Raw genomic sequence first — 25,988 nt, 5'->3', positions numbered from 1 at the left:
ATAACTTGTCAATCAATCAGTAATTCTGACGAAGAAATTGTCTCAATTTAACTATAACATTCTAAAGTAGAATAAAATCATCCAGATAGGATTTCTAAATTATTTTGAGAAAATGCATGAATAGGAATTTGCCAAACTTTTTTGGATGCATTTTTGAGGCAGTCATAAAACTGCATGTATGACTGCAAAAATAAATTAGTAGAAAATGAAATGCAAGACATGCAGACCTAAATAAGAATTTGTTCTGAACCGACTTGCCTAGTTAAATAAAGGTTAAATAAAAAATAAATTAAAAAAAAGTCAGATTGACATCATGATTCCTGAATATGAACAAGCTGTGTGATATTGTTGCATCTATAAAATACATTCCTTATCAGGACAGAATTAAATTCAGTTTTTCTTTTAGTGGCTGTTGTGCTTTACAGCAGAGACTAGAGGTATAAAGGGCACCCACATGTAGCCTATACTGTATGGCTGTCAGTAACGGTTCTCTAAGGTTCCATGAACTCAGTTTAGCAAAACCAGATGCTTGCCAATTTACTAGTAACATTTAACATGTGATAAGATATTCACAAATCAGATCCAACTACAGAAAGTAACCCAATTTAAATATCCAAGTGGAATCTTATTTGTAACATTTTTGATCTCTCTGAATGAGGATGAAGCAAATCCATGTGCTATGTTCTTTGGCCAATGGATGGCAGCATACATCCTTTCTATGTGCAGTTCTGGATTTCTGATTATCATGTTCTTGTATGATTCTATATTGATTTATCAGAGTCATGCTATTAGTGTTGAGGAATGCTCAATAGTGGTCCAATTGTAAAATATGGATTTATGGATTATAGGGATGAACAGAGATTGATTCTCTGGGATTTTGGTGTGTATATGTACCTATTCTCAACGATGGCCGAAGGGTGAGCATTTTTAGGATGTATTGTGAGAAGAAAGACAGAGCCAACAAAACATTCTTTAACAACTTTCTTCAAAATGTAGGCTACACTTTATTTTAAACAAAAGTACAAAAACAAAAGCCAGTATTTACAATACTTGCATGGCAACATTTACCCTCTTTGGTCTTATTTCCAATTTGATGGTTTCAGATGAACTACAATGTAGGAAACAAACAGCCAGCTGACAGTATGAGATATCATGTGGTAAATCTCATAGAAATCCACAGAAGGCTTACATTATAATTATCATTGTCAAATACCTGCAAGAAAGTACTATCAATTGTTCAGTACCTTTAAAACTAAGTGGTGGAATATGTGAGAATAATTGAATATAACTAACAGAGATGCTATTTGTGTAATCTTGAACAATATAAATAGCGAAATATAACCTAAACAAATCACAATTACATCCAGATCTGATATATTTACAGGTTCATTAAATGCTCCTCATAACCCTGACCAACTGCTGGACAACTTGTCTCTTTCCACATAAAAAATGACATGAATGCACAGAAATAAACACTATGAACACAACTGAGATAAGACATATTCTGTAATGTAGTGGTTACATTCAAATTAAACACGACCCACTGATACACAAACAAATGGTAAGAGTGTAATGGAGGCCTAACAGCATGACTCAATCTCCTGATACTTTTGATGGTAAAAAAAATGTTAAAAAATAAACAGGAACCATGAAACATGTCATGAAATAATTTGTACAACAGATCCTCTACTTCCAAGGCAATGCATCTTGGTATAATGCTTAACTCATATTACCTTACAACACCCAAAGCTGTTTATGTAGCCTATACCCTTAGCCCTTTCATTAACAATTCTACAATTTATTTTCCCAATGGAGACTACAAAAATGGCTGTGTATGTGCCATTAAAAACAGACAAAATGCACTGACTGTGGTTGTGTGGATGGGTGTTTGGTTGTGTTGATGATATGGAACTGAGACGTAACTGCGGTGAAGACCTTCAGCTCTTCGGGATGCATTGAGAGTCAGGGAGGTATAGGCCAATGTACACATCCTTACAGAAAAGGCAACTGGTCCAGTAGTAATTCTACCAGCAATAATGTTAATTCAATCCAAGCCAAACACTCCAATTGTAATTTTTCTCAATTTGACCAAATCCCTCTTAACCAACACTTGAAACAAAAACTATTATAGTAGGAAAGTTAATGCATTTTATCTAGAGTGTAGACAATTTAGGCTTATGTACAACACATATCCGTTCATTTAGCCAGTTTTTTTCATTCAATATTGAGAGGAAACAAAGTTTTGTGTATAAGTCCGAATCCAAATGATCTTCATCCAATTCAATGCCCCCTTTCAAATTTTAACAGAAGTGTGCAAAATCTTCTAGTTGCTGCTTCCACACTGCAGAAAAATAAAAAGTGATCATGTTACCGGCATATTTGAATCTAAAACAAAAGAAGCAAATATTCTAATATACAGTAGTAGATGTGTTTTTCAAAACAAGTTCTTTACCTTTTTTTCTCTCATTCTTTAAACATTTATTTTCTTTACACCTCAACTTTCTGGCTGTTCTCCTCCAGCTTTTCTTCTATTTTCTCCTCCAGTTTCTTGCTCTCCTCAGTGGATCCATCCTCCTTCTCACCGGTCTTCCAGCTGCCTTGCCTTTTAACACAAATCAGTTTGTTTAACACTAATCACAGCCCTCCAATAATAACACATATTTCACCATAACATGCTATATACGAATGGCATTTTGAATTGATGCACTTACTTGGATTTCTTCATGTACAGCCAGTACGCTAGACCCACAACAACGGTGGCCAGGAGCAGACCAACAATAACTCCTACCACCAACTTTGTCGTGTCACCCTCATCGGATGAGTCTGTAAAGGCACAAAGAGAGAGAATAAATCAGAAACTAGGAGAGAGAACATTCTGCAAATGAAGAGACTGCAAAAAATACATTTCCGTACATGTATGCATAAACAGGGTTGGGTAGGCTTCTTTCTGAATGTAATCCTTTATTTCAATTTCTTTGAAATATTTAGTAATTTGTATTTTACCGGTCTGAACTATTTCATCCAATGTATTTGGTAACAATATACTTTCTGGGCATGTAATTGTTTTCCAAAAATAAATAAAATACTTTCTATACCATTTTTTAAAATAGCGGTCCACAATGTTGTGTCCCCCTTTCACCCTACACTGGTATCAGAAGTCTGCTAGAACAATGGTGTGACAAGAGTGTCTGATAAATGACCAAAATGTAAATGTAAAATGAACACTTGCAAAATATTTATATTTGGTCATTTAGCAGACACTCTTATCACAATACCTATGTAAGAATGCTGTTCATTGACTACAGCTCAGCATTCAACACTATAGTACCCTCCAAGCTCATCATAAAGCTGGAGGCCCTGGGTCTCAACCCCGCCCTGTGCAATTGGGTCCTGGACTTTCTGACCGGCCACCCCAGGTGGTTAAGGTAGGAAACAACATCTCCACTTCGCTGACCCTCAACACTGGGGTCCCACAATGGTGTGTGCTCAGCCCCCTCCTGTACTCCCTGTTCACCCAACGACTGTGTAGGCCATGCACGCCTCCAACTCAATCATCAAGTTTGCAGACGACACAACAGTAGTGGGCTTGATTACCAACAACAACAAGACAGTCTACAGGTAGGAGGTGAGGGCACTCGGGAGTGTGGTGTCAGGAAAACAACCTCTCATTCAATGTCAACAAAACAAAGGAGATGATAATGGTCTTCAGGAAACAGCAGAGGGAGCACCCTTTCTACATGGAAGGGACAGCAGCGGAGAAGGTGTAAAGTTAAGTTCCTTGGCGTACATATCACAGGCAAACTGAAATGGTCCACCCACACAGACAGTAGGAGGCTGAAGTAACTTGGCTTGTCACCCAAAACTCTGACAAACTTTTACAGATAAACAATCGAGCGCATCCTGTCGGGCTTGTATCACAGCCTGGTACGGCAACTGCACCACCTTCAACCACAAGGCTCTCCAGAGGGTGGTGCCGTCTGCACAACGCATCACCGGGGGCAAACTACCTGCCTTCCGTGACACCTACAGCACCCAATGTCAAAGGAAGGCCAAAAAGATCAAGGACAACAACCACCCGAGTCACTGCCTGTTCACACCACTACCATCCAGAAGGCGAGGTCTGTACAGGTGCATCAAAGCTGGGACCAAATGCCTGAAAAACAGCTTCTATCTCAAGGTCTGCTAAACAGCAATCACTAACTCAAGAGTGGCTGCTGCCTACACTGAGACCCAATCACTGGCCAATTTAATAAATAGATCACTAGTCACTTTAAACAATGCCACTTTAATAATGTTTACATATCTTACATTACTCTTATCATATGTGTCACGCCTTGGTCTTAGTATTTTGTGTTTTCTTTATTTGTTTGGTCAGGCCAGGGTGTGACATGGGTTATTGTGGTGTGTTTTTGTCTTAGGGGTTTGTGGGATGTCTACGTAGTCTATGGCTGCCTGAGGCGGTTTTCAATCAGAGTCAGGTGATTATCGTTGTCTCTGATTGGGAACCATATTTAGTCAGCCATATTCTGTGAGTGTTTGGGTGGGTGATTGTTCCTGTCTTTGTGTTTGCACCAGATAGGGCAGTTTCGGTTTTTCACTTTTCATTTATTTTGTAGTTTCCGCTTGTATTGTTTTTCCTTCATTAAAAATTATATCATGAATCATCACGCTGCATTTTGGTCCGATCCTTGTTCTACCTCTTCGTCAGAGGAGGAGATAGAAGAGAGCCGTTACAATATGTACTGTATATTCTGTATTTTATACCATCTATTGCACCTTGCTAATGCCACTTGACCATCGCTCATCCATATAATTTATATGTACATTCGTGGCCAAAAGTTTTGAGAATGACACAAATATTAATTTCCACAATGTTTGCTGATTCAGTGTCTTTAAATATTTTTGTCAGATGTTACAAGCATTTCATAAGGCTTTTATTGACAATTACAGGATTGAGGATTGACCACAAGTTCTCAATGGGATTAAGGTCTGGGGAGTTTCCTGGCCATGGACCCACAATATCAGTGTTTTGTTCCCTGAGCCACATAGTTATCACTTTTGCCTTATGCCAAGGTGCCCATCATGCTGGAAAAGGCATTGTTCGTCACCAAACTGTTCCTGGATGGTTGGGAGAAGTTGCTCTTGGAGGATGTGTTGGTACCATTCTTTATTCATGGCTGTGATCTTATGCAAAATTGTGAGTGAGCCCACTCCCTTGGCTGAGAAGCAACCTCACACATGAATGGTCTCAGGATGCTTTACTGTTGGTGTGACACAGGACTGATGGTGGCGCTCACCTTGTCTTGTTCAGACAAGCTTTTTTCCGGATGCCCCAAACTATCGGATAGGGGATTCATCAGAGAAAATGACTTTACCCCAGTCCTCAGCAGTCCAATCCCTGTACCTTTTGCAGAATATCAGTCTGTCCCTGGTGTTTTTCCTGGAGAGAAGTGGCTTCTTTGCTGCCCTTCTTGACACCAGGCCATCCCCCAAAAGTCTTTGCCTCACTGTGCGTGCAGATGCACTCACACCTGCCTGTTGTCATTCCTGAGCAAGCTCTGTACTGGTGGTGCCTCGATCACGCAACTGAATCAACTTTAGGAGATGGTCCTGGTGCTCGCTGGACTTTCTTGGGGGCCCTGAAGCATTCTTCACAACAATTGAACCGCTCCCCTTGAAGTTCTTGATGATCTGATAAATGGTTGATTTCGGTGCAATCTTACAGGCAGCAAAATCCTTGCCTGTGAAGCCCTTTTTGTGCAAAGCAATGATGATGGTATGTGTTTCCTTGCAGGTAACAAAGGTTGACAGAGGAAGAACAATGATTCCAAGCACCATCCTCCTTTTGAAGCTTCCAGTCTGTTATTCGAACTCAATCAGCATGACCGAGTGATCTCCAGCCTTGTCCTCGTCAACACTCACACTTGTGTTAACGAGAGAATCACTGACATGTCAGCTGGTCCTTTTGTGGCAGGGCTGAAATGCAGTGGAAATGTTTTTCGGGGGATTCAGTTCATTTGCACGGCAAAGAGGGACTTTGCAATTAATTGCAATTCATCTGATCACTCTTCATACCATTCTGGAGTATATGCAAATTGCCATCATACAAACTGAGGCACCAGACTTTGTGAAAATTAATATTTGTGTCATTCTCAAAAGTTTTGGCCACAACTGTAGAAGCACAAGCATTTCGCTACACTCGCAATAACATCTGCTAACCATGTGTATGTGACCAATACAATTTGATTTGATTGTGCCAGCAGACTTCTGATATCCACAGTGATTTACAGTCAATGCATTCAACTAAGGTTGATAAACAACAACATCTCACAGTAATGGCAAGTAAAATGCTCAGGTGGAACAAACTTAACTTGAGTCCCATGGTCACACTGGTGCATTTTGGACTTGTAACCCCTTTTAAACATTGCGTGTTTGAGCTCCAGACTACTGCTGCATTAGATTCTTCTATTTATTTTTAATCCGCTGATACTATCCATTAGTTTGTGTAATTAACAGGGGCTGTGCTAGAGTGGTGTTTGTGAGACAAGGGCGGATCCCAGAAGTGGTTCATCTCACAAAAACATCTGTAAAGTCAGAACGGTTTGAGCTACAAACTATTATGATCTATCTATACAGACCACAGGAGAATGGTGGCACCTTCATTGGGGAGGACAGGCTTGTGGTAATGGCTGGAGTGGAATTGGTGGAATGGTATCAAATACATCAAGCACATGGTTTATATGTGCTTGATGCCGTTCCATTAGCTCCGATCCAGTCCTTATTATTAGCTGTCCTCCCACTCAGCAGCCTCCACTGGCTGAGACTCTCACTAACACGTTTTGCTCTATGACGCTCACAAGTCATTGTTTTGTGTTCTACCTGTAGCCATGGTTGTTCTGAAAAGAAAATGGTAAAACACTTCAATGTGAGGATAAATATGAGGGCAGTTTAAGCAGGTTAATGAAAGCAGTGAATTTCAGCTTTTTCACTGTGGGAGTCCTAGGACCAATGGAGTTAAACGTGCCTTTTTTAAAGTCTGAACGAAATGTCATTAAGAAAATAGAAAGGTGTCATAATGTATGTTTTCAAAAATGTCCTTTCTAAATGTAATCATCTACATTTTTGACAAACACTGTTATCCAGAGTGATGTACAATAGTCAGTACATAGATTTTTATATTTGTTCATACTGGGCCCCCATGGGAATTGAACCAACAACCCTTGTAAACACAAGAGCAATGCTCTACCAACTAAGCCACACAGGTCCATATAGGTTTTCCAAAGTATCTGTTAACTGATTACAATTATAGTTTCTTTTTTCTGTAATCAGATTACATGTAACTGTTAAAAGTTACTGCCCAGGCCTCCCGGGTGGCGCAGTGGTCTCGGGCAGTGAGACAGTGGTCTGGTGTGCCACCAGAGACTCTGGGTTCACGCCCAGGCTCTGTCGCAGCCAGCCGCAACCGGGAGACCCATGGGGCGGCACACAATTTTTCCAGCGTCGTCCAGGTTAAGGGAGGGTTTGGCCGGCAGGGATGTTCTTGTCCCATCACGCACTAGTGACTCCTGTGGCGGACCAGGTGCAGTGCATGCTGACACGGTCGCCAGGTGTATGGTGTTTTTCTCTGACACATTGGTGCGGCTGACTTCCGGGTTAAGTGGGCATTATGACAAGAAGCAGTGCGGTTTGGTTTCAGAACACGCACGGCTCTCGAACTTCACCTCCCCTGAGTCTGTATGGGAGTTGCAGCGATGGGACAAGACTGTAACTACCAATTGGATACCATGAAATTGGGGTGAAAAAGAGGTTAAAAAAAAACAAACTAAATGTGAATTAATACATATGGATGAATGAATAAGGTATACACAAACATGCCACAAAATTAGATGGTTGTTATACAATTTGTAACCTTCTGTATTATGATTTAAATAAATGTATCACTGACTACATACGAACAGTATGCAAACCCAGTTTACCCCATGTGTGAAAATGTGATCTGTTCCTTGTGAATGGGTAATAAATACAATTTTGGCAAATGAAAGGATAGATAATATTGAGAGATTTTGTCAGGATGCTGGTGGCTCCACTCCTTCTGATCCTCAGAATTTGTATGTTTATCTTAACAAATATTTCCAACATCCCCAGCACTACATGTTGTTGTTGAACAGATTTCAGCAGTGGGAAATTTCTGGATGCTGTTAATCTGATAGGGTATAATACACAATAGCAGATTCCACTTTCTCTGGGAATCCTATATATTTTATACAGAATCCCTCCTCTCCTCCCTCTTGCTACAGGAAATGATAAAGAAGACCATCACAACTTACCTTGTTTATCCATTCTCACCTCCTCAAATACTGAAATCAGATATAAAGGGATATTAACGTCCAACCCAGAAATCAATTAAGTATACTGTATAATGTCATTGGTCAGACAGTGCTTTATTGGCTATGTTAGACTCTAGCTTGAGTGTAACGCTGTGAGTTGTGTAGATTTTCCGGTCGCATGCAAACTGAGAACGTGACGCAGAGAGGGGAAAGGATAGAGTCCAGCATCCCGACAAACAGACCAAAAGTGACTAAGAGTCGAAGAGTAATTAAAAAGGGACAAATTCCTTTCAAAACACACAAAGATGAGTGAGATATGGCTGTCTATACTGATTTATCTATTCAGATACTGCAGAAACCAAAGGGAGATTATTATTGCCAAGGAGCATGCATAGTATGCCCAGTATGCATACTAGCATGTTTTAGGTTGGCTAGAGACAAGAACTAGGCTCCCATGGCCAAGGTTCCCTCCATAAAACAGTTCCATATTATTTGACTAATCATCATGCATACAGACAGTGGGTGAGTTTGTTAGCGTCGGAAGAGGGTGATAGACCAGACCCACGCAAGAATTAGTGAGTTACCATTTAGAGAGGAAGGAAGGGGATAGGGCAGGGAATTGTAGGCCATACCACCACACTGTACTTACAGGTCGACACGTTAATAGTCCTGGTGTCCTGGCCAAGCTCATTGGACACAGTGCAGACAACGGTCAGGTTGACTGTAGGCACAATGGTCAGCTTGTGTGTGATCTTTCCATTGACATAGGGACTCTCATCAGCCTGAAAATCAAATAGACGCAGTTAGTTAGTGTACAATGGCTTATCTTGTATCTTGTGTATCTGATAGAGATTTAACGATGGCAGAACATAGCTGATTCTTCTTCAGTAATAGCACAAAGATGCATATCATATAAATCTATTGCGAGGGATATATGGAATCTTATATTATTCCATGGCATAATGAACATTGCTAGAATCAAATAAAATATGTGCATTTGATGTACTATCACTAGGAGTTGGCGTTGTATTTTTGTAAGGCTCAACCTACTCCTGATAAGGAGGCATAGAGGGCATAGAGGAAGGTGACTAGAGAAACCCCCAGACACACAGGCAAACAGTGTGCGTCTGCTATGAAAAGAGCCTGCACTAAGCTTACATTTGATCTCTTATCCTATTTACTGTTTTAAAGAACTCTTTATCACACAATAAGAGACGAAAGACTAAACTTTGAATGCACTGGTGTGTTTGTCCCCAGATGCGCAGCAATGTGGGCTGTGACTAAATTACTGTGTGTGAGTGACTCAGCCTTAGAATAGTCATTGAAAGAGGTCAGTGCCGCCTTGGATTGGATTAGTCATGCAGACCCAATGTGTGTGTGCGTGGTCATGGACCCACACCCATACAAAAAACACGCACACACACACACACACACACACACACACACACACACACACACACACACACACACACACACACACACACACACACACACACACACACACACACACACAGACAGACAGACAGACAGACAGACAGACAGACAGACAGACAGACAGACAGACAGACAGACAGACAGACAGACAGACAGACAGACAGACAGACAGACAGACAGACAGACAGACAGACAGACAGACAGACAGACAGACAGACAGACAGACAGACAGACAGACAGACAGACAGACAGACAGACAGACAGACAGACAGACAGACAGACAGACAGACAGACAGACAGACAGACAGACAGACAGACAGACAGACAGACAGACAGACAGACAGACAGACAGACAGACAGACAGACAGACAGGTGCACATCATCTCACACTGGCTCATTGTGTAGCTGTGCTATCAGTGCACACACAGGTACGCCAAGAACAAAAAGCCTTTGTCTTCATGACAGGCTAATGCATAATAAACGTGGTGTGCATCTGAGAGAAGGAAACCTATATACAAAAACACTGAGCCCATCCATTTGGAAAGTGTCAGTCAGAAAAGTTTCAAGAAGACAAGTTACTTAGGAAGTCACAAATAGTAACATAGTGAAAAATATTATGGGGGAAGTTTCTGTTTGTCTGAAATAGAGTGTGGAGAGTAAAAACCCACAAGCACTGATTCACTACAAAGACATCCAAAGGTTCATTGACTGTAAACCTCCCAGATTTAGAGTTCCCTGGCTTCCTGACAGATTCCAATAAAAGGAAGCTTAAATGGACTCTTTTTATAAGGTCAGGAGCTGCTTTCATATTGGCAGTAACACATCCGGAAAGATGGCGAGGATTTGTGTGTTCAGTTCCGTTCATGTGGTGAAACGCCACACATAAATGGGTGCATGGCACAAAGTGTTGCTTTGAGAGAATTCCAGATAGACTAATGATTTTGTGAGTCTTTGCTGCAATTCCAAGATAGATAAGGTTGTTGTGCGTTTTACAGTAACTGATGGATAAATACAGTATGTGTGGTATGTATAATGAATGTCTCAATGGGTGTGAAGTCTAATTGCGCCTCCTGTGTGTCAGTGGACTGTCCTGGCGCCTTAGTGAAGATGTTTGTGTTTGTTCATACCGAGGTACCGTTGACGCTCCAGGCCACAGTGGGTTTGGGGGAGCCCTCAGCCTCGCAGGTAAGTACCTTATGCTGTCCGTCCTCGCCGCGCCGCTTGGCCACCCGCCGAATGACTGGAACACCTGCAAGAAGACGCACAGCCTCCTCAGCTACACCAGAACAAACAAGAAAATGATCACACTGTCATGTTTTGTCTTATTTTGTCTTGTCATTTTGCTTTTCCCTCTTCGTTTTCCCCCTGCTGGTCTTTTTAGGTTCGTTCTCCTCTTTTTCTCTCTCCCTTCCTCTCTCTCTTCTCTCTATCGTTCCGTTCCTGCTCCCAGCTGTTCCTATTCCCCTAATCAATCATTTAGTCTTCCCACACCTGTTCCTTATCTTTTCCCCTGATTAGAGTCCCTATTTCTTCCCTTGTTTTCCGTTCCTGTCCTGTCGGATCCTTGTCTATTGTTCACCGTGCTGTGTCTGTGTATCGCCCTGTCGTGTCGTGTTTCCCTCAGATGCTGCGTGGAGAGCAGGTGTCTGAGTCTGCTAGGTTCAAGTGCCTTCCCGAGGCAACCTGCAGTTCAAGATCGAGTCTCCAGTCTGTTCTCGTCATTACGAGTGGAAATTGTGTTTTTTGATTGTATTTTACTTTACTGGATTAAAGACTCTGTTTTCGCCAAGTCGCTTTTGGGTCCTCATTCACCTGCATAACAGAAGGATCCGACCAAGAATGGACCCAGCGACTATGGATTCTCTCTACTCTACTCTCGAGTTCCAGGGAGCGATGCTCGGCAGACACGAGCAGGAATTGTCTGCTGCTCGACATGCCGTTGAGACCCTGGCCGCTCAGGTCTCCGACCTCTCAGGACAGTATCAGAGTCTTCGTCTCGTGTCACCAGCTACTTCCGGTTCTTCCGAGCCTCCGGAACCTAGGGTTAATAACCCACCATGTTATTCTGGGCAGCCCACTGAGTGCCGCTCCTTTCTCACCCAGTGTGATATTGTGTTCTCTCTCCAACCCAACACATACTCAGAGAGAGAGCTCGGATTGCCTACGTCATATCACTCCTTACTGGTCGGGCTCGGCAGTGGGGCACAGCTATCTGGGAGGCAAGCGCTGAGTGTACTAACAATTATCTGAACTTTAAAGAGGAGATGATAAGGGTTTTTGATCGCTCAGTTTTTGGGAAAGAAGCTTCCTGGTCCCTGTCTTCCCTATGTCAAGGTAATCGATCCATAACGGATTACTCTATAGAGTTTCGCACTCTTGCTGCCTCCAGTAACTGGAACGAGCAGGCGTTGCTCGCTCGTTTTCTGGAGGGACTCCACGCTAAGGTTAAGGATGAGATTCTCTCTCGGGAGGTTCCATCCAGCGTGGATTCTTTGATTGAACTCGCTATTCGCATTGAACGACGGGTAGATCTTCGTCACCGAGCTCATAGAAGAGAGCTCGCGTTAACTGTGTCTCCCCTCTCTCCGACACTACCGTCTTTCCCCACTGACTCAGGTGTTGAGCCCATGCAGCTGGGGGTATTCGCATCTCGACTAAGGAGAGGGAACGGAGAATCACCAACCGCCTCTGTCTCTATTGCGGTTCCGCTGGTCATTTTGTCATTTCATGTCCAGTTAAAGGCCAGAGCTCATCAGTAAGCGGAGGGCGACTGATAAGCGCTACTAGACGGTCCTCTCCGTCAAGTACATGTACTACTTTACCGGTCCATCTACGCTGGACCGGATCGGCAGCTTCCTGCAGTGCATTAATAGACTCTGGGGCAGAGGGCTGTTTTATGGACGAAGCCTGGGCGCGGGAACATGACATTCCTCTCAGACAGTTAGGGAGCCCACGGTCATGTTTGCCTTGGATGGTAGTCCTCTCCCCAGTATATTATGTGAAACACTACCTTTAACCCTCACTGTATCTGGTAACCATAGTGAAACCATTTCTTTTTTGATTTTTTGTTCACCTTTTACACCTGTTGTTTTGGGTCATCCCTGGCTAGTGTGTCATAATCCTTCTTTTGATTGGTCTAGTAATTCTATCCTTTCCTGGAACGTTTCTTGTCATGTGAAGTGTTTAATGTCTGCTATTTCTCCTGTTTGTTCTGTCCCCTCTTCTCAGGAGGAACCTGGTGATTTGACAGGAGTGCCGGAGGAATATCATGGTCTGCGCACGGTCTTCAGTCGGTCCAGAACCAACTCCCTTCCTCCTCACCGGTCGTATGATTGTTGTTCTGATCTCTTTAAGAAGCGTTTTGCATCCGCTCCTATCCTTGTTGCACCTGACGTCACTAAACAGTTTATTGTTGAGGTTGACGCGTCGGGGGTGGGCGTGGGAGCCATTCTGTCCCAGCGCTCCGATACTGACGATGGGGTCCACCCTTGTGCGTATTTTTCTCATCGCCTGTCACCGTCGGAACGTAACTATGATGTGGCTAACCGCGAACTGCTCGCCATCCGTTTAGCCCTAGGCAAATGGCGACAGTGGTTGGAGGGGGCGACCGTTCCTTTTGTCGTTTGGACTGACCAAAGGAACCTTGAGTACATCCGTTCTGCCAAACGACTGAATGCGCGTCATGCTCGTTGGGCGTTGTTTTTCGCGCGTTTCGAGTTCGTTATTTCTTATTGCCCGGGTACTAAGAACACCAAGCCTCATGCTTTATCCCGTCTCTTTAGTTCTTCTGTGGCTTCTACCGATCCCGAGGGGATCCTTCCTGTTGGGCGTGTTGTCGGGTTGACTGTCTGGGGAATTGAGAGACAGGTTAAGCAAGCACTCACGCACACTGCGTCGCCGCGCGCTTGTCCTAGTAACCTTCTTTTCGTTCCTGTTTCTACTCGTCTGGCTGTTCTTCAGTGGGCTCACTCTGCCAAGTTAGCTGGCCATCCCGGCGTTCGGGGTACGCTTGCTTCTATTCGCCAGCGGTTTTGGTGGCCTACTCAGGAGCGTGACACGCGCCGTTTCGTGGCTGCGTGTTCAGACTGCGCGCAGAAGAAGTCTGGTAATTTTTTTTTCTGCTTCTGCTCCTGGTCTTGCTGGGTCTCAGTCTGTTCCCTGCCATCGCATCTCTCCTGTTCTTGTTCCTGCCCTTGCTGTGTCTCAGTCTGTCCCTAGTTGTTACTCTCCTGGCCTGTTTGGTCCTGTTTGCTCTAAAGCTTTCAGTTCTCTACCCGTGTCTCATTTTTTTTTTTAGAGTAGTACCCTAGTTTCCCTTTTTATCGTTTTTCATTACGGTCCTGAGGAGAGGAGTTGGGTTCTTTCTCGGGACGTGCTGGACCGTTTGATCTATGATTTCCTCCGTTGCCGCCAGTGTTCCTCCTCGAGAGCGCCAGGAGGCGCTCGGTGAGTGGGGGGGTACTGTCATGTTTGGTCTTATTTTGTCTTGTCATTTTGCTTTTCCCTCTTCGTTTTCCCCCTGCTGGTCTTTTTAGGTTCGTTCTCCTCTTTTTCTCTCTCCCTTCCTCTCTCTCTTCTCTCTATCGTTCCGTTCCTGCTCCCAGCTGTTCCTATTCCCCTAATCAATCATTTAGTCTTCCCACACCTGTTCCTTATCTTTTCCCCTGATTAGAGTCCCTATTTCTTCCCTTGTTTTCCGTTCCTGTCCTGTCGGATCCTTGTCTATTGTTCACCGTGCTGTGTCTGTGTATCGCCCTGTCGTGTCGTGTTTCCCTCAGATGCTGCGTGGAGAGCAGGTGTCTGAGTCTGCTAGGTTCAAGTGCCTTCCCGAGGCAACCTGCAGTTCAAGATCGAGTCTCCAGTCTGTTCTCGTCATTACGAGTGGAAATTGTGTTTTTTGATTGTATTTTACTTTACTGGATTAAAGACTCTGTTTTCGCCAAGTCGCTTTTGGGTCCTCATTCACCTGCATAACACACACCATGCCATGCCACAACACCAGATAAGGTATGGACAATACAAACAAATATGGAGAAAGCCTCTTCCTCAAGTGAGACTGCCATCCACTGGGAAATCGGGATCTTTGAATAAAAATCTCTATCATTAGGAACAAGTACAAAAATCGATTTTTGAGAAACAGTGTTGAATGTGCCCAGTAACAACAGCAAAGCCATATCTGAGTAACTGTCACAAAATCTTTACCTTCAACGACCAACTCAAAAGAGGCTTTCTTGATGAGAGGACCCATGGTGACCACAACCTCATACTTTCCAGAATCAGAGTAGGTCAACTTGTCAAATGTGGGACGACTGTCCAACTTGCCATTGTCCTGAAATGAATGAACAAAACTGACAATTACCAGACAGAGCAACAAGGTTTAAGTGCCTTGCTCAAGGGAGCATCAACATTTTTCACACAGTCGGGTCAAGGATTTGAACCATCAACCTGTAGGTTATCAGCCCATAGGTTATCAGCCCAACACTCTTAACCACTAGGCTACCTTCACCTACATTTTCTTTTAAACACGTGAAGTCATCTTATCGCTTTGAGAAGGTTTTATCACCCATTTCCAACCAAAAACATAAATCTTGGCCTTATAATAACTTTGGTACTGTTTAGTCTTACCTTAGTCCAAGACACCTTAAGTTCTCCAGATGCATGGGTCTGCAGGGTCAGAGCCAAGCCTTCACCAAACCTCTTCATAACCTTCCCTGAGGGGCTCAAACTCATATCCAAGTCTGAAAGGGAGAAAGGGAGGAGGACACACTGTAAACTGGCAGTTTTAACAGTCTGGAGGAGAAGGGGCAACAGCACTCCTGTTGAAAACCATATCAGCTCCCTACAGAAGCCCCAGCACCTCCTCATTGATCCAGCTTATTTAACACATTAAAGGACCTGAGAGGAGATGCTTGGCTTCTATTCTCTATAACAAACCGTATGTCCTTTCCTGCTGGGGGATGAGGTTGCAAACGGAAATATACTCTGACAATGTTCCCCTTTGAGAAAACTAACCCTAATGAGGTTATACAGCCGGACATAAAATTAATTATGAATTAGATGATGAGTATTGCAATCTATAGCAGGAGGAAGTGGGCTATCATTATGGCTGGTATTTCCCATGAATTCATTGCTGGCCTAGCATCGTTAAAGAAATTGCTGGCAGTATCTCAGTTGAAGATAATACCTAACTTAATTGAAGAACGCATAATCAATAACTTAAACCATTGATCAAGATATCTGTAGATAAAGAGTGACTTACAATTGATGGTAATGTTCTTGGAGTCTTCCATCTTGGCATTGTCAATGATAGAACACTTGTATTCCCCTGTGCTTTCACGTGTGACATCAGTCACAGTGTAGGAGTCAGAGTTCTCCACCTTCACCACCTTTCCCTTTAGGAACATAAGAATACATTTTGAAACTCTCAGATGGGCTTGAGTCTATGTAGCGCTTTAAAGACAGGGTGGATGGTGTAGGATGTGTAGAGTTTGACAAGGTGTAGGGTTTGACTGGGTTACAGAGGACAATAGCAGCCGAAGGCAAGTAATTAATGGGATCAGAGTAGGAACTAAGGGCATACAGTATGCCAGGTGGGGTTTCTGGTTGTGTGGGAGGGTAATGGAGTCATATCACTGAGAGCTTGCCAGAATGTGGAAGTTGAAGCTGGTGGGAGGTGGGTTCCCGTCGGCCTTGCACTTCAGAGTCACGTTGGCTCCTTCCATTAGGGGCCCTTTCGAAATGACATGCAGACTGATCCTCTCTGTGGGGTCTGTTGGGAGAGGACAGAGAGACAGAACAAGAGAGAGAGAGAGAGAGAGAGAGAGAGAGAGAGAGAGAGAGAGAGAGAGAGAGAGAGAGAGAGAAAAGGGGTCAGAGAGGAGGAGGACACAGTCAGGCTGAGACCCGGCACACAGTTTTATTTTTTTATTTCACCTTTATTTAACCAGGTAGGCTAGTTGAGAGAACAACTGAGACCTGGCCAAGATAAAGCAAAGCAGTGTGACACAAACAACAACACAGAGTTACACCTTGCATTTAAGAGCAGTTGGAGGCCACGGAAGGAGAGTTGTATTGCATTGAAGCTTGCCTGGAGGTTGGTTAAAACAGTGTCCAAAGAAGGGCCAGAAGTATACAGAATGGTGTTGTCTGCGTAGAGGTGAATCAGAGAATCACCAGCAGCAAGTGCGACATCATTGATGTAGACAGAGAAGAGTCGGCCCGAGGATTGAACCCTAGAGACTGCCAGAGGTCCGGACAACAGGCCCTCCAATTTGACACACTGAACTCAGTCTGAGAAGTAGTTGGTGAAGCAGAATAGGCAGTCATTTTTAGAAACCAAGGCTGTTGAGTCTGCCGATAAGAATGTGGTGATTGACAGTGACCCTGGACAGACAGGGCTTCTGAGACCATCACAGGGAGCAGACTAGCCAAGCTAGTGAAGTCCTCAGAGCTGTACACTCCATTTCTGAGTGTGTTCTGTGGCGATGGCTGCTTTTGAATGCAGCGGTGGAGCTGTTCGAATGGCAGTCACACCCCAAGGCTCTAGACAAAAAGCTCCTTTCAAACGCCAATGGTACTGCTCCAGACGAGCCAAATTGCCCACATTTCTTTAAAAACAGGATTCAAACAGCATCTGAGCCCTGTCCTATTTAAAGAGCCATCTAGAGCAAATAACATTGACTATGCTATTCATTGAACACTATGCTCCAAAACACTCCCACAACAGACTCATGCTCACCTCATTTTTAAATTAGTGGCATTATGGTGTCATTGTTGTTGTCTGTCTGGGCTGCAAGAAAAAAGCCATAGAGGCACAAACTTTCCAACTATAACTTGAAAATAAAATAGCCATAAATCTGTTTGTCGATACACTAACTGCTGACTGCTGAGGCTGATAGCAGATCAATAGCCTTCCTAGAACAACCAGCGGTTAGGGAAGTTGTGTCGGATAGTTGAGGCAGTTACGGTAGTTGGGGTAGCTTGGGTAGTTTAGGTAGTAAGGGTAGTTGAAGGAGTTTGAGGTTGGTTTGGTCAGTTTAGGTCTTTGGGGCAGTTGGGCTAGTTTGGGTAGTTGGAGTAGTTTGGTGGCTCTCTGGTTACTTACAGGTGACAGTGAAGGAGACTGGAGAGGACAAGGTATTCAAAGCCCCGCAGGTGAACAGAGCTGCTGTGTCTCCCTTCTCAGCTGTGTACTGCAGAATGGAGGAGGTGGTGGTGAGGCCAGTGACTTCGTCCACCTTTACTTTGGAACTGATTATAATGCCTATAAATCACAACAATACTGATTAGAAATGGTATGGTCACAGAGTAGCCTACAGACACAGAGATAAATAATAATATGATCACCAAGTCACTGACATTTTAGATCCTGTAGAAACAGACACATTTATGAGTATTGAAGAAAATATGTAGCTCTAGAGGTGATATTTCACTGCTCGGTTCTTGTGGAATCTCACACCGAACAAGTGAAATGTGTGAATGTGCAATCTTCATTATTTACCACATCCATCAAAATTTCAATAACATACCTTTCCCATCAGCCACCAGAGGTTTCTTGTTCTTGAACCATGTGATGCTGGCAGCTGGGTTGGTATCAGAGGTGCTGCATTGCCCTAGCTGTGCAGATGATAAAACAAAGTGAAGAAAAAACTGCAAAATCCTCTTTTAGAACAATCCACAAGGGCACACAAAAGGTTGGAAAATCCTTATGTTATGAAAGTAGCCCAGTAAAATTGCAATATTGTTGTTGCTAAATTGATCAAATATCTGTGCAAACTAGCTCTCATCTGTGTTGGCTTTACTGCATTTGTGAACTTCCCTCATGTAGCATGAAATGCCCAAAGCATTTTAAACCCCCTCTTAGATCCCATGGTTGTTTTAATTGGAGGAGGGATATTCTGCTGTTTACTAATTCATCAGGATCACTTTAAATCTCTCATCATTCCAGCAGCACCATCCTTCCTTAGTTTGCCTCAAGATACTTCATCTGCAATGAAGGATTTCCCTTGATTTCCTGCTTAACATAATGTAGGCATAAGCAAAGCACATGATGAACCTACCTGGGTTGGTTTGCCAATCTCCAGCTCCGTGGCTAGGGCTGTGATCTCCACTCCGGTTGGAGCCTCTGTAGAACACAGTTCATAACATTAACTAGCTGTAGGCATCTCAGAGAGCACTCACTATCACCAGGGCTAACCATAATAATATCACACAGCACAGCACAGCATTGAATTGTACCTCAAAGACCCATTCCATAGCATGCATTAGTATGGCTGCACTATTGCCCTTATGTACCCACTGTGGATAAGGAGTTTGACTGGGTATTCTGAGATGTCAGCCCCAGCCACCACCATGCAAGTAAAAGTCTTCTCGTCCTTCAGTGTTGCTGCAGCAATCAGCAGGCTGGAGTTTTCGGCCATGCTGACACGGTCCTTGTACTTGTCAGTGGCTATGACAGAGGCGTCCTGGTCTTTAAGCTGGGTCAGCAGGTCTCCATCGTCCTGTAAATATAAAACAGTTTGGGTTTTAAAAACTTAGCTAATGGAGCTGCACTACTTTAAGACTGTCTTGGTATAAAAACCATTGAACAAAACATGCACCCACTAATGGTGCAGGAGCTCAATAGACTTAGTTTGTGACTTATTAATATCTATTTTAGAATATCAACCATTGCTGCTGTTGAAGCTTGAAGGTGTAAAGAGAACATGTACACATATAGTATACAAAATATGAAATCTCCTTGTGGTCTTCACAGTGGAAATACACTTAAAGGTGTATACGTGTGTCCAGACAGGGTGGGATTCAGATATGTGATTGTCTCAGTCTCTATCAGTCTCTCCAACATTAGCCCAGTGGACTTTAGGCAGGAACACCTGCTCTTTCCATGACATAGACTGACTAGGTGAATTCAGGTGAAAGCTATGATCCCTTATTGATGTCACTTGTTAAATCCACTTCAACAAGTGTCGTTAAAAGGGGGGAAATAGGTTAAAGAATGATTTTTAAGCCTTGATACAAGGGAGACATTGATTGTGTGTGTGCCATTCAGAGAGTGATTTTTATTTTATTTTATTAGGATATTTTAGTCTTCATTTTGACTAATCTTCCAAGAGTCCTTAAAAGGGACATAAAAAAAAATTAAAATACAGTTTATAATACAAACACATTTTCATATATAACACACTGTTACAAACAACAGACATAAAACACTGACATATTGACCAGATAAATACTCTAACTGTCTGAAAAGATAGATTTGTTCCTTCATCTACCATAGCCCTGCACAACCTTCCAATTTATTATATTTAAATGGTTCTAAAGTATTGTTTGAATGTATATATTGAAAGGTTTCTGGTTTGCCCAGATAAATTATTTATTTTCTTTATTGCTCTGAATCTAAATGTTATTTAGCCTTTTTCTCTTTTCTGTCTGGATAACACATAGACGGTGGACAATCTATTCTTAGTATTGACTGAATGTCTGTCTCTTACCAACTGAATACTTTTGTGAATGGAGTTTGGCCGTTTTAAATGGTGTACATTGTGAAATAAAATAAGCATGTTTTTTATTGACTGATGACCACCCAAGAGCATTGTGCATGACTACAACAGAAGAATCATATCTCCACCAATTCTTGCTGCTTTGTTCTGTCCAATCTGCAGCCTCCTAATCTCACCTGCTGATTAGGAGATGATCGTGGACTTCAGAAAACAGCAGAGGGTGCACACCCCTATCTACATCGATGGGACCGCAGTGGAAAAGGTGGAACGCTTCAAGTCCCTTGGCGTACACATCACTGACAAACTGAAATGGACCACCCACACAGACAGTGTGGTGAAGACGGCGAAACAGAGCCTCTTCAACCTCAGGAGGCTAAAGAAATTTGGCTTGTCAACTAAAACCCTCACAAACTTTTGCAGATGCACAATTGAAAGCAAGAGACTGAAAAACAGCTTCTATCTCAAGGCTATCAGACTGTTAAACAGCCATCACCACACATTAGAGGCTGCTGCCTATAGGCATAGACTAGAAATCACTGGCCACTTTAAGGAATGGAACACTAATCACTTTAATAGTGTTTACAAATCTGGCAAGCGTTCATAGCGACGTCGCTTTTTGATCCTTCGATGTCGGCTCTTCCTTTCATTGTGAAGCAGAAATCACAGAGCGTTGGGATTGATCACCCACTAATAGGGCACGTGAGCTGGGTTTAGACCGCCGTGAGACAGGTTAGTTTTACCCTACTGATGTGTTGTTGCAATTGTTACTGATGATGTGTTGTTGCAATCATGCATCAATTGCTACATCTCATATGAATATAATGTTTTCTATACTATTCTACGGTATCTCATTCACTTAATAATGTTTTTCATATCTTGCATTACTCATCTCATATATATATTGTATTCTATACTATTCTACTGTATCTTAGTCCGTTCCGCTCTGACATCACTCGTCCATATGTATATAGTCTTAATTCATTCCTACTTAGATTTGTGTGTATTGGGTATATGTTGTGTAATTTGTTAGATATTACTGCACTGTTGGAGATAGAAGCAAAAGCATTTTGTTACATCCGCAATAAAATCTGCTAATCACATGTATGTGACCAATAACATTTGATTTGATGATGCATTTCCCCAGACCACAGAACAGTAGTTCACTCCCAATTAATGTTTGGGTTGTTAGCTTCAGAATCTTTCCCGGTAAATATTTAGCTATCCTTCTGATCATGCATGGAGTTTAAATATATTAGTTATATGAGACGACCATAATAATAATAATAAGCTACACACCAAGTAGTTTGGTTTCTGCCACTTCCTCAATTTGTACTCCCCCAAGCTTAATTGCATTCCCATGCTGTGTTGACATTTTCCTGGTGGAACAGACCAACATAACTTTGGTTTTCTTGGCATTCAAAACAAGTTTGTTTCCCAGAAAACCCACTCCCTGATATTTCCAAGATCTACTTGTAGCTTGCTGTAGCGATTGTTTGCTGTACCGATTGTCTTGCTGTATAAATTGTAGTATCATCTGCAAATATAGTAGCTTGAGTTTCAGATAAAGCATAAGGAAGGTCGTTGGTATATATGAAGTAAATAAGTGGCCCAAGGCAGCTGCCCTGCGGTATTCCACAGTTTAAAGCATGAGGGGAAGAAAACAACCCACTGATATACTGTAGGTGGACTGTTCTCTGTCAGTTAGATATGACTGTACCCAATTGCCCCCTTAAACCCATAATGCACTATTTTTGTCCCAGTTATTTAGTGATCCACTAAATCAAATGCTGCACTGAAATCTAAAAATAGTACACCCACAAACTGTCATGTTTGTCATTTATTGTCATGTCTTGTCCCTGTGCTCCCCATGCTATTCGTTTCCCTCTGCTGGTCTTGTTTGGTTCTATCCCTCTCTCTCCCCCTCCCTCTCTCACTCTCTCGCTCTCTCTTCTCTCTGTCGTTCCGTTCCTGCTCCCAGCTGTTCCTATTCCCCTAATCATCATTTAGTCTTCCCACACCTGTTCCCGATCCTTTCCCCTGATTAGAGTCCCTATTTATTCCTTTATGATCCGTTCCTGTCCCGTCGGTTCCTTGTATTGTATTCACCATGCCGTGATTGCGTTTCGCCCTGTCCTGTCGTGTTTTTGCCGTGATTGTGTATCACCCTGTCCTGTCGTGTTTTGTGCCTTCATCAGATGCTGCGTGTGAGCAGGTGTCTCAGTCGACTACGGCCTGCGCCTACCCGAAGCGACCTGCAGTCTGTGGCCGCTTCTCCAGTTGTTTCCCCTCTACAAGTCTAGAGGAATTCTGTTATTCCGTTTTGGACTTTAATAAACTCTGTTTCTGTTAAGTCGCTTTTGGGTCCTCTTTTACCTGCATGACAGAAGGAACCGACCAAGGAATGGACCCAGCGACTTCAGACGCTCGTTACACTGCCGTCGAGATCCAAGGAGCCATGCTCGGCAGACACGAGCAGGAATTGTCTGCTGCTCGCCATGCCGTGGAGAACCTGGCCGCTCAGGTTTCCGACCTCTCTGGACAGTTCCAGAGTCTACGTCTCGTGCCACCTGTTACTCCCTGGCCTGCCGAGCCTCCAGAACCCAGGGTTAATAACCCACCTTGCTACTCCGGGCAGCCCACTGAGTGCCGCTCCTTTCTCACGCAGTGTGAGATTGTGTTCTCTCTCCAACCCCACACATACTCTAGAGAGAGAGCTCGGGTTGCTTACGTCATTTCACTCCTTACTGGCCGGGCTCGAGAATGGGGCACAGCTATCTGGGAGGCAAGGGCTGATTGCTCTAACAAATTCCAGAACTTTAAAGAGGAGATGATTCGGGTTTTTGACCGTTCAGTTTTTGGTGGGGAGGCTTCTAGGGCCCTGGCTTCCTTATGCCAAGGTGAACGGTCCATAACGGATTATTCCATTGAGTTTCGCACTCTTGCTGCCTCTAGTGAGTGGAACGAGCCGGCGCTGCTCGCTCGTTTTCTGGAGGGACTCCACGCAGTGGTTAAGGATGAGATTCTCTCCCGGGAGGTTCCTTCAGATGTGGACTCTTTGATTGCTCTCGCCATCCGCATAGAACGACGGGTAGATCTTCGTCACCGGGCTCGTGGAAGAGAGCTCGCATCAACGGTGTTTCCCTGCTCCGCATCGCAACCATCTCCCTCCTCTGGCTTTGAGACTGAGCCCATGCAGCTGGGAGGGATTCGCATCTCGAATAAGGAGAGGGAACGGAGGATCACCAACCGCCTGTGCCTCTATTGCGGAGTTGCTGGACATTTTGTTAATTCATGTCCAGTAAGAGGCCAGAGCCCATCAGTAAGCGGAGGGCTACTGGTGAGCGCTACTACTCAGGTCCCTTCATCTAGATCTTGTACTACTATGTCGGTCCATCTACGCTGGACCGGTTCGGGTGCTACATGCAGTGCTTTGATTGACTCTGGGGCTGAGGGTTGTTTCATGGACGAAGCATGGGCTCGGAAACATAACATTCCTTTCAGACCGTTAGACAGGCCTACGCCCATGTTTGCCTTAGATGGTAGTCATCTTCCCAGTATCAAATTTGAGACACTACCTTTAACTCTCACAGTATCTGGTAACCACAGTGAGACTATTTCTTTTTTGATTTTCCGTTCACCGTTTACACCTGTTGTTTTGGGTCATCCCTGGCTTGTATGTCATAATCCTTCTATTAATTGGTCTAGTAATTCTATCCTATCCTGGAACGTTTCTTGTCATGTGAAGTGTTTAATGTCTGCCATCCCTCCCATTTCTTCTGTCCCTACTTCTCAGGAGGAACCTGGCGATTTGACAGGAGTGCCGGAGGAATATCATGATCTGCGCACGGTCTTCAGTCGGTCCCGAGCCAACTCCCTTCCTCCTCACCGGTCGTATGATTGTAGTATTGATCTCCTTCCGGGGACCACTCCTCCTCGAGGTAGACTATACTCTCTGTCGGCTCCCGAACGTAAGGCTCTCGAGGATTATTTGTCTGTGTCTCTTGACGCCGGTACCATAGTGCCTTCTTCTTCTCCGGCCGGGGCGGGGTTCTTTTTGTTAAAAGAAGGACGGTACTCTGCGCCCCTGCGTGGATATCGAGGGCTGAATGACATAACGGTTAAGAATCGTTATCCGCTTCCCCTTATGTCATCAGCCTTCGAGATTCTGCAGGGAGCCAGGTGCTTTACTAAGTTGGACCTTCGTAACGCTTACCATCTCGTGCGCATCAGAGAGGGGGACGAGTGGAAAACGGCGTTTAACACTCCGTTAGGGCATTTTGAGTACCGGGTTCTGCCGTTCGGTCTCGCCAATGCGCCAGCTGTTTTTCAGGCATTAGTTAATGATGTTCTGAGAGACATGCTGAACATTTTTGTTTTTGTCTATCTTGACGATATCCTGATTTTTTCTCCGTCACTCGAGATTCATGTTCAGCACGTTCGACGTGTTCTACAGCGCCTTTTAGAGAATTGTCTCTACGTAAAGGCTGAGAAGTGCTCTTTTCATGTCTCCTCCGTTACTTTTCTCGGTTCCGTTATTTCCGCTGAAGGCATTCAGATGGATTCCGCTAAGGTCCAAGCTGTCAGTGATTGGCCCGTTCCAAGGTCACGTGTCGAGTTGCAGCTCTTTTTAGGTTTCGCAAATTTCTATCGGCGTTTCATTCGTAATTTCGGTCAAGTTGCTGCCCCTCTCACAGCTCTTACATCTGTCAAGACGTGTTTTAAGTGGTCCGGTTCCGCCCAGGGAGCTTTTGATCTTCTAAAAGAACGTTTTACGTCCGCTCCTATCCTCGTTACTCCTGACGTCACTAGACAATTCATTGTCGAGGTTGACGCTTCAGAGGTAGGCGTGGGAGCCATCCTATCCCAGCGCTTCCAGTCTGACGATAAGGTTCATCCTTGCGCTTATTTTTCTCATCGCCTGTCGCCATCTGAGCGCAACTATGATGTGGGTAACCGTGAACTGCTCGCCATCCGCTTAGCCCTAGGCGAATGGCGACAGTGGTTGGAGGGGGCGACCGTTCCTTTTGTCGTTTGGACAGACCATAAGAACCTTGAGTACATCCGTTCTGCCAAACGACTTAATGCCCGTCAAGCTCGTTGGGCGTTGTTTTTCGCTCGTTTCGAGTTTGTGATTTCTTACCGTCCGGGTAGCAAGAACACCAAGCCTGATGCCTTATCCCGTCTGTTTAGTTCTTCTGTGGCTTCTACTGATCCCGAGGGGATTCTTCCTTATGGGCGTGTTGTCGGGTTAACAGTCTGGGGAATTGAAAGACAGGTTAAGCAAGCACTCACGCACACTGCGTCGCCGCGCGCTTGTCCTAGTAACCTCCTTTTCGTTCCTGTTTCCACTCGTCTGGCTGTTCTTCAGTGGGCTCACTCTGCCAAGTTAGCTGGTCATCCCGGTGTTCGAGGCACTCTTGCGTCTATTCGCCAGCGCTTTTGGTGGCCGACTCAGGAGCGTGACACGCGCCGTTTCGTGGCTGCTTGTTCGGACTGCGCGCAGACTAAGTCGGGTAACTCTCCTCCTGCCGGTCGTCTCAGACCGCTCCCCATTCCTTCTCGACCATGGTCTCACATTGCCTTAGACTTCATTACCGGTCTGCCTTTGTCTGCGGGGAAGACTGTGATTCTGACGGTTGTCGATAGGTTCTCTAAGGCGGCACATTTCATTCCCCTCGCTAAACTTCCTTCCGCTAAGGAGACGGCACAAATCATTATTGAGAATGTA

The 25,988-nt window shown here is 44.0% G+C and overlaps 1 protein-coding gene across 2 annotated transcripts in view; it reads right to left on the bottom strand.

Moving 5' to 3' along the window:
* Positions 1-984: 984 nt before the first annotated feature.
* LOC124005562 (CD166 antigen homolog A-like) overlaps positions 985-25,988 on the bottom strand; it is a 74,094-nt gene continuing 49,090 nt past the window's right edge. Inside the window, exons 3-16 of one of the 2 annotated variants that reach the window (XM_046314946.1) lie at positions 19,060-19,261; positions 18,821-18,885; positions 18,290-18,377; positions 17,866-18,024; positions 16,406-16,530; positions 16,021-16,153; positions 15,387-15,499; positions 14,964-15,090; positions 10,889-11,010; positions 8,977-9,109; positions 8,328-8,357; positions 2,712-2,823; positions 2,453-2,602; positions 985-2,341 (exon numbers count right to left, since the gene is read on the bottom strand). In XM_046314946.1, the coding sequence (XP_046170902.1) occupies positions 2,488-2,602; positions 2,712-2,823; positions 8,328-8,357; positions 8,977-9,109; positions 10,889-11,010; positions 14,964-15,090; positions 15,387-15,499; positions 16,021-16,153; positions 16,406-16,530; positions 17,866-18,024; positions 18,290-18,377; positions 18,821-18,885; positions 19,060-19,261 (1,524 nt within the window). In that variant the 3' untranslated portion in view covers positions 985-2,341; positions 2,453-2,487. The remainder of the gene's footprint in view (positions 2,342-2,452; positions 2,603-2,711; positions 2,824-8,327; positions 8,358-8,976; positions 9,110-10,888; positions 11,011-14,963; positions 15,091-15,386; positions 15,500-16,020; positions 16,154-16,405; positions 16,531-17,865; positions 18,025-18,289; positions 18,378-18,820; positions 18,886-19,059; positions 19,262-25,988) is intronic. The other variant, XM_046314947.1, reaches the window with a different exon arrangement.

This window comes from Oncorhynchus gorbuscha, linkage group LG19 (genome assembly GCF_021184085.1).
Source record: "Oncorhynchus gorbuscha isolate QuinsamMale2020 ecotype Even-year linkage group LG19, OgorEven_v1.0, whole genome shotgun sequence".
Taxonomy (NCBI): Eukaryota; Metazoa; Chordata; class Actinopteri; order Salmoniformes; family Salmonidae; genus Oncorhynchus; species Oncorhynchus gorbuscha.
Note: the sequence above shows the minus strand (reverse complement) of the source record. Positions and strands in the feature narration are given on the sequence as shown.